Here is a 20,720-nt window from a genome sequence, read left to right on the forward strand (position 1 = left end):
CATTAATGCTGCTGTAATTATGCTGATGAGAAACTAAATGTTCGGCAAAGGTTGAAGTTTGTTTTGAGGTGGTCTTCTTTGGTATGTGCTCCTTAAAGCGTTTGGAGAAAGAGCGGGAAGTTTGGCCTATGTAATATTTATTACAATCTGAACAGTTGATTTTGTAAACACCACTTTTTTCATATTTAAGTTTAGTTGTACTTGGTCTTTCTTTCAGAAGTGGTCCCAGATTGTTTTTTGTTCTAAAGGATACTGTTATGTTATTTTTCCCCTTCATATGAAGTAATATCATCCTTGTACTCACCTGATGATGACCTCCTAGCAGGTTGAAACTAGTTGTGAAGACAACAATTGGATTGCACGAATAAGGTATTTAAACCACTATCATAGTATTTTAATTTAGTTTTTAACATTTTTGTATCATATTTTTGACATGTCATCTACCATTGAGGAAACTCCTCTGTATATGGTGTAATTTGTGACAATTTACATGAATAAATGAATAAATAAATGAATAAAAATCAAACCCAGTTAATAATATGGTATAAAATTAGTGATGGTCGGATCCGGATATCGGACTACCGGATCCGCCGGATCTGAGCTAGCACTGACGCCCGATCGGATCCACAAAAAATCGGATCTTGGGCTGGATCCGGTTTTAATGGATCCGATTTTTTTATACTATTAACACAAAACGGGCGAGTAATCGAGATTTCGATTTTGAGTAGAGTACAGCCTTGAAACTCGAACTTATCTTTGAACACGCCAGTTTCGAGTCAGTTTGGTTTAAAATTGTAAAAAATCAATACTTGTTAAAATGTAACTTGTGTTTACATAAAATGATGGATAATTTGTATTACTGTAGATTCTACAGTAATACAAATATAGAAATAAGCAAGAGGTAGTTGTCCTAATCTATTTTTATAGCTGTCGTGTCACAACGGAATAGGTCAACTCAAAGCAGTCGCCGGCCTGACTGGCAATGGTATACTGACTTGACACAGAATAGAATGACATGACCAGTAGTGATTTTGTTTTAAAGTAGGCCTACTGTTTCACAATAGAAAATTCCACTACTGAACTCCTACGTAAGCAATAAATTTATGTTTAAAAAGTCAGAATAGAAACACTATAAGGGCAAAACAATAGAAGGGAGGGAGGGGTTGTGCAATGACCTCGAAATGAGCGGCATAGCAAAAGTGAGTAGGGGGCTGGGGGGGGGGAAGGGAAGGGTGAGACCTTTGAGCTATATTTAGACTAGACTTTCACCACTTCCCAAATGGCTGGGTACGGGGATTACAATAGCAGGCTTTTTCCTTGCCTGGTTTGACTTTTGTCTTTTTGTGTAGGAGATTTGAATAATCAAAAATATAATTTGAATTGACCACAATTATTTGGGATTGATAATAAAATTTGCAAGGGACCAGGAGAAATATTATTCGAATTAGAGTTAATGCCATGATTTGCATTTTTATGTCAACATACAACATTGCGCAATCATGATGTTTTGGGTCATTGGACTTTTTAATACAACGCATCTGTTATAAGTCGATAATTATAAATTGATGTTCCCGTGGTTGAAAATAATTATTCTGTAAATTTGTAAAACATTAGATAACTCATAAATAAGTATAATACCCCCGCGCAGCAAACCTGCAGACTAAGCGAATTTCCATTTGCCTGATTGGATTTACACTAAAATGTCTCCTTAAAAATACCACATCTATATATACAGGGTGTCCCGGAACTCTCTACCAATATTTTAGGACATTGATCCTGGGTAAGAAACGTACCTAAATATCATATTTAAATTGTCCGGAAGTCCTTAGTTACTCACACAGCCGCCATTTTGTTTTTTTAAGTTATTAATTTTTTTCTAAAGAATGGTTAAACATACGAAATGGAAACTTTGCACAAGCATTTATGACAACTAGACAAAGCTACACAAAAATTATGAAGATTTTTCAAATTCATAAAACAAAATGGCGGCCATTTAAAATTTTCTTTCTTAAATAACTAAAAAAACCATTGATTTTACAAAAATTTTAAATGGCCGCCATTTTGTTTTATGAATATGAAAAATCGAGATAATTTTTTGGTAGCTTTGTCTAGTTGTCCTTAATGTTTGTGAAAAGTTTCCATGTCGTATGTTTAACCATTCTTTAGAAAAAATTAATAACTGAAAAAAACAAAATGGCGGCTGTGTGAAGTAACTAAGGACTTCCGGACAGTTTAAATATGATATTTAGTTATGTTTCTTACCCAGAATCAATGCCCTAAAATATTTGTAGAGAGTTCCGGGACACCCTGTATAATTCTGTAAGACCAAATTTTTACCAGAAAATTGTGGACGTCTGGTAAGTTGCAGAAAAGTGGGAGGGGTCTTAAATTAAAGGTCTTGACCCCAGGGACTCGGGAAAAATAGCAGAATTCCCATAAAGTTACCAGAAAACGAGATATAACGTAAAATATCCACCATAAGAAATGCATGGGAACTGAAAAACGTCTGCATTCTATCAGCTGTTACTTATTTATTCGCAATGTTTACATTTATTCCGAAAGTCAATGTTGGTAAATAATGTTTCAAAATGAATTGTGTTTAATTTTTTTGTTTTCCGTTTTTATTATGAGTAAAGTAACTATAACTATAGACAGGGTAGGGGAAGACCTGCAAGACGTGGAAGAGTGTCCAAGAATTCAACAGACTTAAGAAATGCAAAAGAGAACGTCATGTAGGGCCTAACTGTAAAAGAAATCCAGAAGCTGTTTTACAACATGTCTTTAGAAGAACGCTGGAAAATGATTTTAGTGTTGCTTCTTACAATCTAGGTCCTCTTAAAAGAACTTGCATGCATTGTGGCGCATAGGGACAAATTCATAGATACGGGGTTAGGAAAAAGTCTGGAACCACCCAGTTAACTTTTTAATGCGTTGCAGTAGGAAAACTAAACTCGGCCCATATTTACAACATAAGAAAATGCCCTTTTTCATCGAAGTTACAATTTTGCCCCAGCCCCCAAAATGTGGTATTTTGGTGGCAGCCCCAAATTTTCAAATGTAAACACCTATCATGTGCCCCCTCATTTCAAAGGGTTAATCAAGAGAAATTGAATGGCGCAAACCAGAGGTCAATATCGCACCCCTAATTAAAATTACAGTCATTTTAATTATTTAAGATGAACAAGCAAGATAAAGTCTGGACAACCCCAGTTAACTTAAAAAAATTAATATTTTAATACTGATCAAAAGGTGAACTTTCTTTTTCTAATAAAGGTATGCTGAGTTTAGTTTTCCTGTTATAACCTGTTAAAAAGTTAATAGGGGATATTTAAAAATATTGCCATTTTGATTAGGGGTGCGATATTGACCTCTAATTTGCGCCTAACTGTAATGAAAAAGTGAATTTTTTGATGTCGTAAACATGTGCTGAGTTTGGTTTTCCTGCTGCCACACGGTATTAAGTTAACTGGGGTGTCCAGATTTTATCTTGCTTGCTCATCTTAAATTACAATTGATGCCATTTTGATTAGGGGTGAGATATTGACCTCTGGTTTGCGCCATTCAATTTATCTTGATTAACCCTTTGAAATGAGGGGTCACATGATAGGTGTTTACATTTGAAAATTTGGGTCTGCCACCAAAATACCCCATATTGGGGGCTGGGACAAAGTTGTAACTTTGATGAAAAAGTGCAATTTCTTATGTTGTAAATATGTGCCGAGTTTGGTTTTCCTACTGCAACGCGTTAAAAAGTTAACTGGGCGGTTCCAGACTTTTGCCAAACCCTGTATATTTCTGACTTACTACCGCAAAATTGGGAGTTGCCTTCATATTAATTAATGATAATTTTAACCTTTACATTTGGTTCTCAAAATGGAAACTATAACAGAATTCGTAAGATTACAAAACAAATCTTCAATTTTAAACTAGAAAAGATGTGCAATATTTGGCTGTATGATTTCAGCTCTGATTCGTCGTTCTCCGGGCTCAGGCCAAACCGTGTGCACGTTTCTATTTGTTAATATGTTGTGTTATTGATTTAATAATTATTTTACAATTGTATTTTATTGACACATCAGAAGCAACTAATAAACGACTCAAACGGAAGGAAAACCAAGATATAAAACAAGAAACACCGTTAATTTTAAGTAAAATAAAATTGAACATTTTAAAAACATATTTCAAATATTTGTATTTTTATATATGGCTTTTTATTGTAGTCTAAATTAGGGGCTATGGCCCCTACAGGCCACTAGTTTATTGTCTATTTAAAAAGAATCAGTTTAACACATACTTAGGTTTGCTGCAACAGGGAGGGTAAAAGTGTTTTTTATGTAAAATGTTAATAGTTAGTAAGAAATAAAAACATTTTCCAAATTTGGGCAAAATATGTTAATAAACAAGCAAACTACAACAGTTTACTTATTCTCCATAAGAATAACATGGGAATTTTAAATTAACAATTTTTTGGAATTTTCTCCATAACCATTAGGCGCATTATAACGCTTCAATATACTAAATTATTTGTTTTTTTAAGCTCTACAAAATAGTTTGGAAAGAAATTGCAAAATTTTATGTTTTTTGGGTCAAAAATTGGAAAAACCCATTTTTACCCCATAAAAGCCCCCATAAACCCCCGTTCCCATGGCCCGATCATGCTGGTTCGCGAACTCGTTCGAATAAACGTAGGTTTACACGTTTGTACCAAATTTCATCAAAATCGGATCATTTTTGCTCGAGTTATCGCGCTAACGGACACATATATATATATGAATTTGAGCAGATGGTGTTTTTGGCCTCTAGGGACCTCAAAACGAAAAAAAAAATCGGTCCTGGGTCCAGGTCTTACCATGAGTACTACGGTAATAGCTTATTCCCTATATGGGAAATTCGCTAAAATCATACATAAAGATAATAATTGGACTCCTAAAAAGGATATTAAAATAACAACTTAAAAATATCATTATACTTTCTCTTCGTTCTTCCATTCTTTCTTGGGGGTCCCTTCATTCTAGGCATTACTCTTGTACACTTGTACACTTGTACACTTGTTTATATGACTGTTAGTGTTAGTAGTTATTTACATTACACCCAATTCATCTTTGATATTAACTTGGTCTGCATTGAAACATATGATGATTTATTGATGCAGTTGTTTACAAATGTATTTATTTTCTTTCATTAAATTTTAATATTACTAGTGTACCTGTTGCTCGAATTCGAGCAATTGCTAAGTATTACATGCGTTATTTTAAAACGACTAACAGTTATAATTTCTGATGACTTTAACCCTAGCAGTGGCCAATGCATGCCAAGTGGGGAATGGCCAACCCATTTTGGTGATTTTGCAGACCTTTTTTTTTGAAAATTCGTAACAATTCAACCATACAAGTAAACCTAGCCAACTTCATATTCATTTTGTTCGGAAAGAACAGGAGAATCTAGAAATAGTAATATAATAATGATTTAGACAGTGTATTTTTTCGGCAAAGTGAAAAAAATAAAAAAATAAGTCTTTGGGGCAAAATATAATAATAAACAGAGAACCTGAAAAATTGGAAACCGTACAGTTTTAGTTTGTGTTGTAAAAAGTTATATAATATATGTGTATACTAATAATTATATATACATGTTTGTAAAGCTAATGAAGTAAGGAATAAAAAAAAATATAAAGTTTGTGGTAAAAATATTTTTTTATTTATAAATAAAATAATGTTTTTGTATTATAGCAATTTTGTGAAAAAAGTTCATAGTATTTAGTATAAAACTTTTGTACCAAATGTTTTTACTTCAAACCAACATAAACATCTTGTAGTGTATTCAATTACCTACATAAAAATGTATAACACGTTGGGTAACAATTTTTGTTTTTATGTGCTAGGGGCATAATAATATAAATAAACGGAAAACCGCAAAATACAACCGCTAGAAAAATACAACCTTTTATAAACAAAATTTGACACTATTCAGTAAATATTCTTGCATAATAAAATGCATGAAGATTACTGTTATATACACTTACACATTTCTCTAAAAATATAATATAATAATGAATTTAGTAATCAATCGCGGATAAAACGAGAGCGAAAACTCACTGGCAACAACACGCAATGGCCACAATGGCGAATACAAGGCACTTTGTGTATGAGACCTTGACAGTAGTGACACACTTTTGTCATCTTAGTGAGAGAAAACGGGAATAACCCTGAGCTCAGGGCTGCCACTATCACAAGCTACATTTCTTCCTCTTCAAATGACATATTATATGACTAGTAATAATAACTTACACTGTATGTAATTTGTATTTTCCATACTGTCACCTTGTGACGGTTGGCCATTTGTTATAAATTTTGAAAACAGCTGTTTTCATTAAATTGTACCAGTTGTCCAATCAATATTTAATTCTAAATATCACTACCACAATGAAGATAAAATCAATGGCTATCCAGTGGTACCACCCGTAACATCCCAAGACAAAAATTACCCGAGCAGGGTAATGCCAAACAAGACGTGTTTTGCCAGTTCCCAAGTGTCGGCTGCAAAAGTCGTGCCGCGCCAAAAATTCATTTGATTTCTAATCTTTGTGACATTGTTATATACCTGCTACAGGGTTTGTTTATGTAATAAAATGAAAGTTCAGAATGTGATCTTTCGAATGGTATATATATTGTTCTCATCTGAGTTGAAGTGTTTTTTTTTACCGTTAAAATAATTTCGGCCCTTACCGTCACCCGGTGACGGTGGCCATTCTAAGCATCAACGGCAAACCGTCACCTGGTGACGGTTGGCCACTGCTAGGGTTAAAAGATTCGACTCAAAGATTATGGAAATAGACTCAATAATAAGACTCAATAAGAATTTATTAATGCCAAATACTCAAGATGTGCATAACAGATCGATATAATCAACATTTATTGTAAATATCTTATTATTTTTCAAAAGCTGATCTTGTTTTTAGTGTTTTCTACAAATAGTCTTACTCATAGCCACATTAGGTTGTCCATAATAATGATTATAAATAAAAAAATAAAAACATTTTTCTATTTCTTCTTCTTGGTGGTGTTTTATGACTTTCTTATGTTTCCATAGTTTGCAAATCGGCTCTTTAAATGATTACTAAGAAATGCAGCACAGTGTTAATTTGGTTGTCTTTTTAGGATATAAAATTATCCAGGCTCTCTCGCTTTTTTCCTTTGAAATATTAACGCCAACCCAAATTCAAATAGTAAATATTCCATTTCAACTAAGTCAGTAAATGTTTGTAGCAAACTGTTAAATTAGCAAACCTATTGACTGTTTACAATTAACATATGTTCTTCTTCTCACTTTTAATCTCTGACAACAGCTGGAGTTTCATAACAATGTTTTTTCCCCATGTTAATCTTATGGAGAAATACAAAACTTTAAAGGACCCCAGGGCCTCACTCTCTAATTGAAGGGCTCCCACGAACAACGTTCCAAGCGCAAAATTATGTTCATTGATTTCTATTTCAACTACAGGGCATTCTTTGCGGTACTTCATTAATGTAACGTTATTACATTTAAATAGAATAAAATATATGATTGAAGAATCTTTTATTGTCAAACATTTATAACAAAAGTAACAAGTAAACAAACATTGTTTTTATGAAAACATCTGATTGAATTAAATTAAAGAACAGTATTTCAGCATACATAACATTTCCCCCTTCCTTCTTTAAATGCCTGGAGGACTAATATTCATCATGGTAATACATTGGCCTTCTTATATTCCGACTTGATTTTCTCTGGTTTGTAGTACCAGATGAAGGTGAAGTTAGTTTTTGTGAAGTTTGTTGTTGAATAGATTGTTGTGCAGGCTGTATTTGTTGGCGTGTTCTTAAATGGTCGGCATGCTGCCTGTATTCTTTGTCATCAATGTTCACTCTGTATGACAATGGTGCTGTTTTCCTTAGCACTACCCCTTCTCTCCAATTTTCATTTGGATTCCGTTTCACCCAAACTGTATCACCTGCACTAAAGTCTTTACGTTTAGAGTGGATATCATGATAAAACTTTTGGCGTTCTGACGACTGTTTCATCTTTTCCTTCACGTCCGGTCTTAGGGTGTCAATCAAAGTTCTTGGGTTTCTTTTCAGGAAAAGTTCAGCTGGTGTCCGTCCAGTCGATGAATGTGGAGTTGTTCTGTATGAGAATAAAAGTGTATGGAGTCTTTGTTCGTGATCATTTATGTCAGTCATGAGATACTTGTTTTGAAATGTCTGAATGACTCGTTCAACACAACCATTGGAACGACTGTGGTAGGGAGTGGTTCTGATGTGAATCACGTTATTCTTGCGGCAAAACTCTCTAAATTCTTCTGAGACAAACTGATTTCCATTGTCAGTAACAATTTGTTTCACAAGTCCATATCTACAGAAAAGTTCACGAAGTCGTCTTATCACAGTGTTGCTTGTAGCGTTTTTCATTGGAAATATTTCCAACCATCGAGAATATGCGTCTATTACCACTAACCACATGTATCCGTCAAAAGGTCCTTTGAAATCAATATGTAATCTTTCCCAAGCATTTTCAGGTATATTCCATGAATTGAGTGGCGTTTCGACATCATTCTTCCTGAATGTTTGGCATCTTGTACAAGTTTTCACTAAGTTTTCAATGTCATCGTCTATTTTTGGCCAGTAAACATACAACTTCGCCAAAGAGCGCATGGCAACTATTCCTGGGTGTGAAACGTGGAGGTAACTAAGAATGTCTCCCCTTAGTGACTTAGGAATTACTATTCTTTCTTGCCACAATAAAATCCCCTCTTCATAAGATAGTTCGTGTCTCTTGTCATAGAATATCTTCAAATTGTCCGGAATTGAACTTCGATCGGGCCATCCCCTGACACAATAGGATATAATGTGTTTCAGTTCATCATCTCTGTGAGTGTTATCTTGAAGCGTTCGTTTGGTAAGTGGCAAATCTTCAATTCTCATAGATCTAACTTGGTTTACTTCACCAAGCGTCTGATACGTATCAATGTTTGTTCCTCCTTCTAAAGGTAATCTACTCAGACAATCTGCCAGAACATTATCTTTTCCAGCCCTGTAGTTTATATCGTAGTCGTATCCACTGAGTATAATAGCCCATCTTGCAAGTCTGGAAGCGGCATGTTTAGGTATAGGCTGCTTTGCCCCAAAGATTCGTTCGAGTGGTTTATGATCACACAAAAGAGTGAAATGCCTACCATAGAGATATTTGTAGAATTTCTCAACACCAAAGATAATGGCCAGTGCCTCCTTATCTATAGAAGAATAGTTCTGTTCCGCTGAATTTAATGTCCTTGAAGCGGCTGCAATTGGTTTCTGACTGCCATCAGAACAACGATGAAGGAGAACTGCTCCTAATCCAATATTGCAAGCATCTGTTGCAAGGATAAGTGGAAGTTTAGGATCATAATGTACAAGTACCATATTGTTTGAGATGTTGCTCTTAATATGGTTGAATGCGTCCTCACAGTCACTATTCCAGACCCAAGTTGAGTTCTTGTGCAAAAGTCTATGTAAAGGAAAACAAAGAGATTGCAAATTTGGAATAAATCTTGAATAGTAATTCACAGATCCAAGAAATGATCTAAGCTCAGAAACGTTCTTTGGTGGGGGTTGTTTCTTGATAGCTTCTACACGATCTTCAACAGGCTGAATACCAAGAGCACTAATTTTGTGCCCAAGATAAGTCACACTTTGTTTGAAACTGTAGTTTATCTTCACGCGTGCATAGTCCTGCTCTTCTCAATATATTTAAAACTGTTTTGAGCCTATCAATGTGTTCTGGTCCACTTCTACCGCCCACACATATGTCGTCAAAATACCACGCACAATCATCGGTACCAACTAATAATTGGTCCATCAGCTTTTGAAAAATCTTAGGTGCAGTCTTAATACCAAAAGGTAATCTATTGAAGGTAAAATATCCTTTATGTGTCGCTACCACTAGATATTTTTTTGATTCTTCGTCCACTGGAATCTGTAGGTACGCATCCTTCAAATCAATAACTGAAAAGAATTTTGAACCATTCAACTTAAGTACTGTTTCTTCAAACGTAGGGATGCAGTATTCGTCGTCGATTAAATGAGGGTTGATTGATACCTTGAAATCTGCACATAATCTTACCTCACCATTAGACTTTGGTACAACAACTAAAGGAGAAGCACAAAGGATCGGAGTAGTAGCTGGATCCACAGGTTCTAAGACCCCTGAGGACACTAAACGATCTAGTTCCTTGCTAGTTGCACTGTGTAATGCGAACGGAACAGGTCTCGGTTTGTGTATTGGCAATTGTACATCATTAGCTACTCTAACCTTAGCTTTGAAGTTTTTCACTGTTCCTAGGTTATTGGTAATTATGTCTTTGAACTCTCTATATATCTTACGTTTCTCCCCCTCTTTGTCTATAATGTCCGTGTTAATATGATAGACGCTATAAGAATTTTGCTTACATACATGTTCACAGTTAGGATCTAGATTAAATGCTGCAATCCAATCTTTACCAAGCAAAGGTGTACCTGAAACACTGTCAGTGACAGCAACACTTAATTGCAAAGTAGTTGATCCTAACGAAACCGCGACCTTAGTCTCGCCGAGCATAGGTATTCTAAATGACGGATAAGCACCCAGCTCCTCCGTAGGAGTCAGTGCCGGTTCACCAATTTGTTTCCACGTAGATTTACTTATTATAGTTCTTGCAGCAGCAGTGTCATATTCCATCGTTATTGGAACCCTATTTATTGTTAAATTAACAACGTAACAAAATTTCTCAACATTATTAATTTGACTTATGTTTTTTACCGAACCAGCTTCTAGTTCATCAGATATGTCAGGACATCCGTCATTATTATGTCGGGAAAAGTCTACATTGTAACTATAATCACTCATACCAGCAAACTTATCAATTTGTTTGACATAACGTCTTGAAAGATTTTTCTCAATGACGACATTTTTGGCTTTCAGACAAACTCTTTCAAAATGCCCCATTTCCCCACAAGCTCTACATTGAATATTCATTGCCTTGCAATGCTCACCTGTTTTATGTTTTGCTAAACCACACCTCAAACACTGTGACTCAGGATTCAAGCTGATTCTAGTACTGTCCCTTTTGTATAAAGGTTTAGTAGTTCGTGTAGCCCCTACCTTATCTACCTGAGCGTCACATGAAAATGTCCCAAGTGTTTCTATTTGTTGTTGTTGAGAATGTGCCATTTCCATGAGGTAGGCGTCTTTAACGATGTCGACAAGTCTTGCTTTTTCCTCAGGATGTTTTCTGATGAGCTCTTCTTGCAGTTTAGGATCATTTAAACCCAACAAGAACTGGTCTCGCAGTCTTTCGTCAAGTGTATCTTTAAACTCACATTCCGTCGCACCAGCTCTCAAATTGTTTACAAATATGCGTATTGATTGATTTTTGTTCTTCACGATTTTTCCAAATTTGAGTCTTTCGGCCAAATAGGATGTTTTTGGTTTATAGAAATTTGAAATAAACTCAACAATTTCCTCGTAATCTACTGTTAAAATAGGTGTTGGATAAAAGTTATCAACCACAATTCTATAATGTTCAGCACCAATCCATTTCAGAAGTAAAATTCTCTTAGCTTCTTGATTGTGTTGTAACCCACAAACAATTAATTCCAACTCAAACCTTTGGTAGTAGTACTTCCATGTTTCTTTGGTAGCATCAAACTTCTCGAACTTAAAATGAGTTAAACTATGTGTAGTAGGTTGTTCCACTGTTAATGTAGATGATGTGTCGTCATTGTCATATTCCTCATGTCCGTGCAGCGCCATTATGTAACGTTATTACATTTAAATAGAATAAAATATATGATTGAAGAATCTTTTATTGTCAAACATTTATAACAAAAGTAACAAGTAAACAAACATTGTTTTTATGAAAACATCTGATTGAATTAAATTAAAGAACAGTATTTCAGCATACATAACAATTAACTGAATTTCACCTAGACAAAAATTTGAAGTTTCATTTTCCTTGTTGTCCTCGACTTCCCGTATTGTTTTCTGTCCTTGTTTTATACGACACTTAGCAAAATGTCCCTTCTCACCGCATCTAAGACACTCAACTTTATATGCTGGGCACCCCCTATACTTATGAAATAGGTTAAATTTGTTACATCTCAACTTGTTTCTGCAAGAGCCTACTTTACTGCTAACTGCTAACCCTCCTACTACCTCATCTTGACTAGTTGCATTTTGATATGTCCCTTACTCAATCTCTTACTACATTTTGTTTCAAAACAGACTCGGATTGCCAAACTTTGTTGATAGCCTTCCTTAAAGTTAGTGAATCGTTCATTTGTAGAGTCTCTGAAAGTTTGGAATTATTGACTCCAATTACAATCAAATCACGTATCAGCTCTTCCTTTAAATTTCCGAATTCACACGTTTCAGCTAATTTATGAAGGTCATTTGTAAAAGAATCTACAGTTTCATCGGCCCCTTGTCTTCTCTTAAGAAACTTGGCACGTTCATATTCAATGTTACGTTTGACTTTTAACACTAATACCGAAACCCCGGTCTGACAGGCCCACGGGAATTTTCAAAAACGCATGTTGGCAACACTGTTTACTTGGTAGATTCCATTCCCCCAATACCTTCCCCCCTTTTCCTCCCCTACCTATTGATATATCTTTTGTTCATTTTGCATGGGTGCCGTGACCTTGACAGGTCGTCTGTTCATAACATGTCCGTCTCAGAAGCCCAACGTTAGTGTATTTTAAAGCGGGGTCTCACAGACCGAGGGTTTCTGTTTGTGTGTTTCTAAGCAAAGTCCATTATTTTTCAAATGGGGTCTCACAGACCGGGGGTTTCGGTTAACGTCAGCCTATGTGGGGTTTCGGTATTAGTGTTAAGAAATCACTGAAACTTCTAACTACTTCTTCATACTGAAGATTATTCTCATTAAAAATACCAAAAGTACAGAAAAGATCCTCACCTTTGTCGCTTAGAGTGTACAAGAGCATACTAATTTGTTGACTATCAGGCTTGAAGCAGAGCTCTGAAGCAATCCTTTACCTCTTAAACCTTTTCATCCAACGAGGCCATAAGGCAGGATTTTGAAAATCAAAAGGGTGGAGAAATTTAAATCTGTATACCTGAAACTGTAGTAACCCTCGAAGCTTCAGTTGAGGTTTTACCTCTTACACCGTTCTTTGAACAAACCTGATTCCTAGGCTTGGACTCGTCTTCACTTGATTCAAGATCAAATTCGTTTTGTAAGTAATCTCTTTTCTTCAAATTTCTTTCAGATTTTCTTTTATTTCGGCTTCCTATATTTCTTCCAACCTGACACCATATGAAGAAAGTATTTAATTAATCAAAATCCAAATATTTTTGGAACAGTATTTTATCTAATAATTTCAACAACTCATCTCAAAACAAAAGGTAAATAATAATAATAAACTAGCTGACCCGGTGAACTTCGTATCGCCTAAGTTATAGGTTTCCCCTAAGACAGACCGATGGAAAGAAAGTACCGTTACGTTTAATTTTCAAGATGATCTCGTTCGCATCGCTCAATCACGTCCTGGTTGAAGTTCGTTCGCTACGCTCACTCACCTTTGGGTTGGAGCTCGTTCGCTACGCTCACTCACCTTTAGGTTGGAGCTCGTTCGCTGCGCTCACTTGCCTTCAGGTTAGCTCGTTCGCTACGCTCACTCGCCTCCAGGTTGAAGTTCGTTCGCTACGCTCACTCTCCTTTTGGTTGCAAATTAGCTGTTGTCATAAATGTAAAAGAAATAATAGTGCTGCACCCTGTTGGTAATCCTTGTAACTTTAATGCTATTGAACATCATAGAACAGAACCAACTTGTTTAATTGAAACAGCTGTTAAGATTCATTAATTCCATTTCTCATAAGGTTAACATGGGAAACTCCAGAGCCACTGGGGCGGAGCCCTTTTAGGAATTTCGAAACGGGAAATAGTTTACGTCCGATTCGCATACCTACAGAATTTACACACCAAATTTCATAACGATCGGTGAAGTCGTTCCGGAGGAGTTTGCAGACAAACACTGTGACACGAGAATTTTATATATTAGATAATCAGTTCATCTAGTCTTTTAAACATAAAACATATGGTTAATTTATAACACCACAGTCACTCACCAATTTGAAGCAGTCAAAGGCATCTACTAGGGAAGAAACATGGGAGATGTAGTTGGAATCCAGTTCCAATGGGTCATCATCAGGTGCAGGTAACGGCAATCTAGAAAGAGCGCCCGCATGTGGCAGTTCCAACCCACGGCAATACTTTACTTCAAAACTGTAGGAAGAATCAAGGCCCATCATTGAAGATGCGCAACGGCGACACAGGGAACTCCCTGCTTATTTCCAAGTATTGTCACGAATGGAGTGTGATCAGTCTGTAACATTTTACTAGATTTATATTAGAATCATCATTGTAGCCTTCTTCTCAATTTGATACTCTCAGTTTGAGGCTAGTTCTACTAACAGAGACATGTGACTGAACCAGTTCCTGTTTTTAGTCAATTCTCGCACCATATTTGTCGTGGCTTGCGTCTTTTCTCATCTTCCAAACAAACAAACCTGCTGCAAATAGCCAAAACGGCATTAGCATCCATTTTAAACACAACTCGACTGTCACAGTGTGAGAGAAGCAAGAGTACTGGGCGGTGGCGGCTTGCATGTTCACGAGGATGCTCGATCGTCTGTGGGAATCACCGTACACGTTTGCAAGCATGCTCAACAGTCTGTTGGAACATGCTCACCCGTGTATGGGGGGCTTGTAGAGCATTTCCTTGAGTAGATAGATAGATAGATTTATTTGATCATTTAACATTATACATAATTTATTTTTCTAAAAAAATACAACCGACTTCAAATGCTCTAAAAAGAATGAAATAATATCAATAAAGTAAACTTTTGTACTAGTCAAGCTCACGTATTTTAAGTCGGCGTGGCTCTATGATGATTTTTGATACAAAATTTAAAGAGGATATCCACATTGAATATGAAAATAAATAATTTTCCTATTCATATAGAACATTTTTGTGTGTTATTTTCACCATGCAATCATTCTGAAGTAAACATAAAATACAAGAAAATACTTCCTTTGATATATATAAACAAAACAGTTCAGTATGTTTTTTTATATATTTATGTTATCCAGCGACAATTTATTGATTTTCAAAATACACTCTCAATATCTTTTATTTTATTCATATTTTTGCAGTTAGAGCCGCGCCGACTTGAACTACGTGAGCTTGACTAATACAAAAGTTTACTTTATTGAAATTATTTCATTCTTTTTAGAGCATTTGAAGTCGGTTGTATTTTTTTTACAAAAATAAATTATTTCATGATTTTTAGTGACTGTATAATTTGTTATATATTAATTACTTGAAGTTTTTTGATAAGCAAAACTGTTTGAAACAATCAAAAGTGCCACAGAATAATCATTATTTTTAAACTGCTTGAGTCACCTGATCAGGTTACATTTAATCAATGGGTATTAAAAATTAACATTTTTGGATAAAAAAAAAAACAATGAGTTCTCCATTACATTAGGCCTAATGAAAAACTAAATGTCTTTCCTAGAGACATGGAAATGCCAGACATCATCGTTTCCTGCAATTGGTGTACTTCTACATTAAAACGACTCGGAAATACAGTAAGGTCCCAAGCCTTTTGGAACAATAAGAAAGTTATTCCTCAGCCACCAGCACTAAAAAATCTCTTAAAAGTAGAAAATTGATTGTTATCACGTACAGTATATTACCTTTGAAAAATACGTATATGATTGGTTCAGCTAAAAGTGGTGTAAGGGGTAGGTGGTTTTGTTTGCTCAAGATGTAGTCGAAATTGCAAATCAGCTTCCCATTTCCGAAGCAGGCATAATAGTATTGACAGTGAAGAATATTAATAAACATTCCACATCTTCAAATGCATGTTTAGTAATTTTAAAATATTTAACACTTTTAAGACGATTGACGATTATGCAATCTCACACCTCTTATGTCGTTTAAGGAATAATTGCATCTAATTTATATTTGGACCTCTTTTACGAATGCTTTGGTTTTCACAATACACCTTAAATTGTCAATATTATACACCTAATCACTATGTTTTTATAAGTCAGAACATTTAATACTCAAAACAGAATCATACAAAAAACAGGTCAAACGTTGAAATACCTTTTTTATAGTAACCAAAACAAAATGCATTTTTTAAATGTAACTTATTTAGGCTCCATGGCAAGAAATAGTTTATTAATCAATATGAAGCAAATGTTTCATGAAGAAACTGTCTGTAGCTTGATTTAAATGGTTTTAACTAACAGCTGTAGGAATGTTATTATTATTTATTGCCTTATCTGGAAAAATAGAAACAAAATAAATGTAGAATATTTAAGGTTTTCTGCATTTTTCACCAAACAAATATTTTTCTTAAACATAATGCTATATATGGTACCAAATAGAAACTCTCCTGGTTATTTTGGTGGTGGAACCACGCTGATCGGTAAAAGAACTACAGAGAAATTGGTGAACATACATAAAAAAAAACATCGCCACAGACAAATTGAGAACCTCCTCCTTTTGTCGGTAGTGGGGAAGTCGGTTAATAAAATACAATAGATCATGTCAATGAATAGTAAGCAAGGTAAACAGAGAGATACATGCAATCAAGCTACATCAATTAAGGTTTACAAGCACGATAAATAAGTACCTAGCCTATAAGATAGATTATAAATAATACAGACAGGCTTACTAAATAATATATGCACTAGTAATTAAGTATTAAATAAGTTAAATCACAGTAGGCGGAATACTTGAAAAAATAATACAGGCAAGCAAGTTCTACTATCAGATAATATAAGTATTCATTATCTTTGTAAGCTGGAAGTTTCAACATATCTCAAAGTGTATTTATAACAGTTCTCAATTTCTTAAGTGAATCACCGAACCATTTTGAACCTCTTCTTTCATTTTACCTTGAACCTTAATGTGTCTTTGGATTCTCAGGGCAGTAGTGATTGTACAAATATATGAGAGGGTGTTGAAAAAAACTCGAAAGAGGCATTTATATCGGTTGTTTTAAACTGTTGTTGCCTGTAAACTTGCATATAACCAAACAGTAGAGCAAAAATCAAAAATTAACCCTTAATGAGAGAACAAAAAACATTTTGTCAACTCTAGTGCTTAACGTTACCAACATGAAATACACATAAAATACAAACCTTAGATTTACAATAGGATGAGAAGTCTACTTATACTATCCAAAGTATAAGTAGAGTTGTAGAGTTAAGTCAATGCTATCACTCTGTAATGTCCAAGGATGCCACATCATAGAATGGGCAAAATGTCTGGTATTATGTCGTAAATAATATCTATAGTGTACATACCAATTTGACATGGCTCTTACCAGTAGACCAAGAATATAGTGATGCCAATGGCCACTTGAGTCTATGAATAAATAGGAAGACGAATTAACTGTCATTAAATTTAACTATTCCAATACCTTTTTTCAGAAACGTTTTGAAGGCACAAGAGTGACTGTGGAGTCTTTTTTGGTGTGGAAGAAAGCATTTGATTTGGAATTTGGGATCGATAACAAGAAAGTTCTGGATGAAAAGAATAAAAAATTAACTGGCAGAGAATTATTTTTATCTGACAAATCACTGAACGAATCAGATCTTAAATTTCTTGAAGTTGAAGGTAAGATAATATTTTAAAGCTTTAAAATAAGTCTTCCTGTGTGAATTCTTATTATACTAAAAACCTTTTTCTAGGAAAATTTTTTTAAAGAGGTTGGCAGCCGCTTTTAACCTTGCATTTGTCCGTCCACATAGACTACAGATCTGTGCAAGGAATGTATCCAGCAAAGCAAGGGGTGAGCAGGTACACTACAAAGGTGAACTGTACTGATAAAATGTTTGCGGTAGTGGCCAGGATCCGAACCCACGACATCGCTGCCTTGGGCCCGTAGTCCGCGATGCTACCAACTGAGCCACCGACTCACCTAATTAATAAATATCAACAGAAATTAGGTGAGGTGAAATTAGCGGGTGATAGCAATTGAGGTCAACTGAAGGTAGCTGTGGTTCAGTTCCATCTAGATGCCCATGGATTTCTGGCTGGACTTTTATAATGTTTGGGCTTTGTTCTGGTGAAGACATTGGGCTGTTTCTAGATTGCTTGTGTATTTGATGGTATTGGCTGGGGAATGTCTGGTTTGTGTGGTGTATATTCAGGGGAGTGTCGCAGTTTTTTAGGCAGGGTTTGTCTGCTTCCCTCTGAGTCAAAACTTTTGAGATACAGCCAGAATTTTTTGACTAGGTTTGTCTGATTCCTTTAAAGTCCTTAGGTGTTAGGTGTGGTTCTCTTGGGGTCGGAGGATGTGGCAGTTTAGTTGGCTGTTCATTCAGTGTGACGTCTGATTGATGCCGGTTTCTTGGTGTTGAGTGTTCATTAGGAGGGAGTTTGAAGTGTTGTGCTAGGTCCTGTGTTCCATATGACTTTATCATTTTTATCCATTTACTAAGGGTGTCACCTGTGAGGGTGTAGTACCTAAAAGCTTTATTGTGCCTCGAGATGGCAACTAAGCAGTGTGGTATGGAGTCATAGATATTGTCTTTTGTCCTGTTTACTCTTACAACTGCTATGTGGGTTGCCTGCTTCACACAGAAAACAATCACAATCAAAAATAATCACAAAGAAATTGGTCAACATCCATAGAAAAAAACATTGCCACAAACAAATTGAGAACCTTCTCCTTTTGTTGGTAGTGGGGAAATCGGTTAAACATACCTACTTTATTTTGGTTACGATTATTAGGAATTCGTAAATAAATAGAAAACACATATTTTTCATAATGTTTTACTGTAGGAAAATAATTAATACAAACAAATTATTAACTATTATAGCTGTGCGATCTCAGGGTCTCGTACAATTACATCATATTTCATTACTGGACTGGCTGAATGATGTATAGTTTTTAAACATGTGTTCATTAATTAATTGTTTATGTTTACCAATTTTGTCAATAGAATGGATTGAGTAAAATAATGTATCTTTTGAGTTGAATCTAATTATTATACAATAAATGGCAACGAGGATGACGGAAATAGGAAATATAAAAAAGTTGAGATCAGTTGCAAAAAGGCAAATTTCCAAAGCCTTTAAACTAATTGTAGGAAATAAATCAACTGATAAAATGACAAGTACAGAGATAGATGTGAGGTTAGACAGTCTAAGATCGTATTGAAAACAATTTGAAGATGCACAAACCAAAATTGAACTAGCCACTGAAGATGAAGAACAAGATGATCTATCCTCGTATAGAAGTGAGACAGAAGAAATGTACATCGATTTAGAAGCAGCTTTGAGACATGAAAAGACACGACACAATAATACAGAGCATACAGCAGCAAATCCACATAACAAGGAACCAAGCACAACATCAAACATTAGTTTTGTTCCATATGATAAAGAAGAATCTTTTAGGAATTTCATTAAAAGATTTGAAAATTTCCTTGTACTTAAAGATGTAAATGAAGAGAAAACAAAGCTTTGTAGTTTACTACATGCACTTTCACCTAAACTACATGAACGACTTCTAGACATAGTTGCCCCTGATGACCCTTACAAGATGAACTATGAAAATGTAATTTCTATTTTGAAAGAACATTTAGGACCATTACCAAGTGTATTAACATTACAACATCGTTTTGTGTGTAGAGTACAACAACCGAATGAGTCAATCATTGAATTTTGCTATGGAATTAAAGAAACTGTCCAAAGATTGTCAGTTTAACTGTGATTGTGGAAAGTCAGTAACTGATATGTTATTACGCATGCAATTGGTAAGAGGACTTCACGACCATGATATCAAAGGACTTTTACAGAGGAAAATTGTAACTACTTTTAAGGAAGCACTTGAACTTGCAACATCACTGGAAGCTTCGAGAACTGAAAGCAACATGATGACTGCTCAAACAGCACCGTTCCAGTGCTCAAGGTTGTAGAAAATCAGACAAGAAAATTGGACAGATACTCTGGGAGGAAGAACACTGTACAGGCAACAAATGAAGACCAATATTCTCCTTCCCTTAAGTTTTCAGGTCTGCAAGGATGGTGTTATTGGTGTGGAGATAAATACCATAGAGCAAATACATGCAAGTTTAGAAATGAATTTTGCAACAAATGTAACAAAGTAGGATATATTGCAAAAGTATGTATAGGAGGACCAAGAAAACAACCAATCGACCAAATAGACGACAGAGAGAATGAAAAACAGATAGATCATACTACCTATAATTCTTATAAACTTCAAGTAAATAACAGTGATAAGTTCATTATGAAAATAGAAGTTGAAGGAAAACCATTATCTGTGGGACTTGATACAGGAGCAGCGCTATCTTCAATCTAATTTCAGGACTATAAGAGATTAGATATCAATAAGAGAATGTTCAAATCACATGTACAGCTTCGCACATATACAGATGAAATCATACAAACTAAGGGCGTAGTATAAAAAATGTTAGGTTCCAATACAAAGAAAATATATATTTTGGAAAACTATATATTATCGACCAAGATGTTGAACCAATTTTTGGTAGAGACTGGATAAGAGAAGTTAATTTAGAAATTGGTGATATTAGAATGTTGAATCAAAACTCATCTGAGTTGACACAGGCTCTTGACAGTTATTCGGATATATTCAGT

The 20,720-nt window shown here is 35.1% G+C and overlaps 1 protein-coding gene across 1 annotated transcript in view; it reads left to right on the forward strand.

Moving 5' to 3' along the window:
• The window catches only part of LOC128983533 (RWD domain-containing protein 1), a 45,836-nt gene that overhangs the window by 15,091 nt on the left and 10,025 nt on the right, over positions 1–20,720 (forward strand). Inside the window, exon 4 of the mRNA XM_054402835.1 lies at positions 17,525–17,711. Within this exon, the coding sequence (XP_054258810.1) occupies positions 17,525–17,711 (187 nt within the window). The remainder of the gene's footprint in view (positions 1–17,524; positions 17,712–20,720) is intronic.

This window comes from Macrosteles quadrilineatus, unplaced genomic scaffold (assembly GCF_028750875.1).
Source record: "Macrosteles quadrilineatus isolate MER2022 unplaced genomic scaffold, UCM_ALF_1.0 Scaffold_1__1_contigs__length_201487025, whole genome shotgun sequence".
Lineage (NCBI taxonomy): Eukaryota > Metazoa > Arthropoda > Insecta > Hemiptera > Cicadellidae > Macrosteles > Macrosteles quadrilineatus.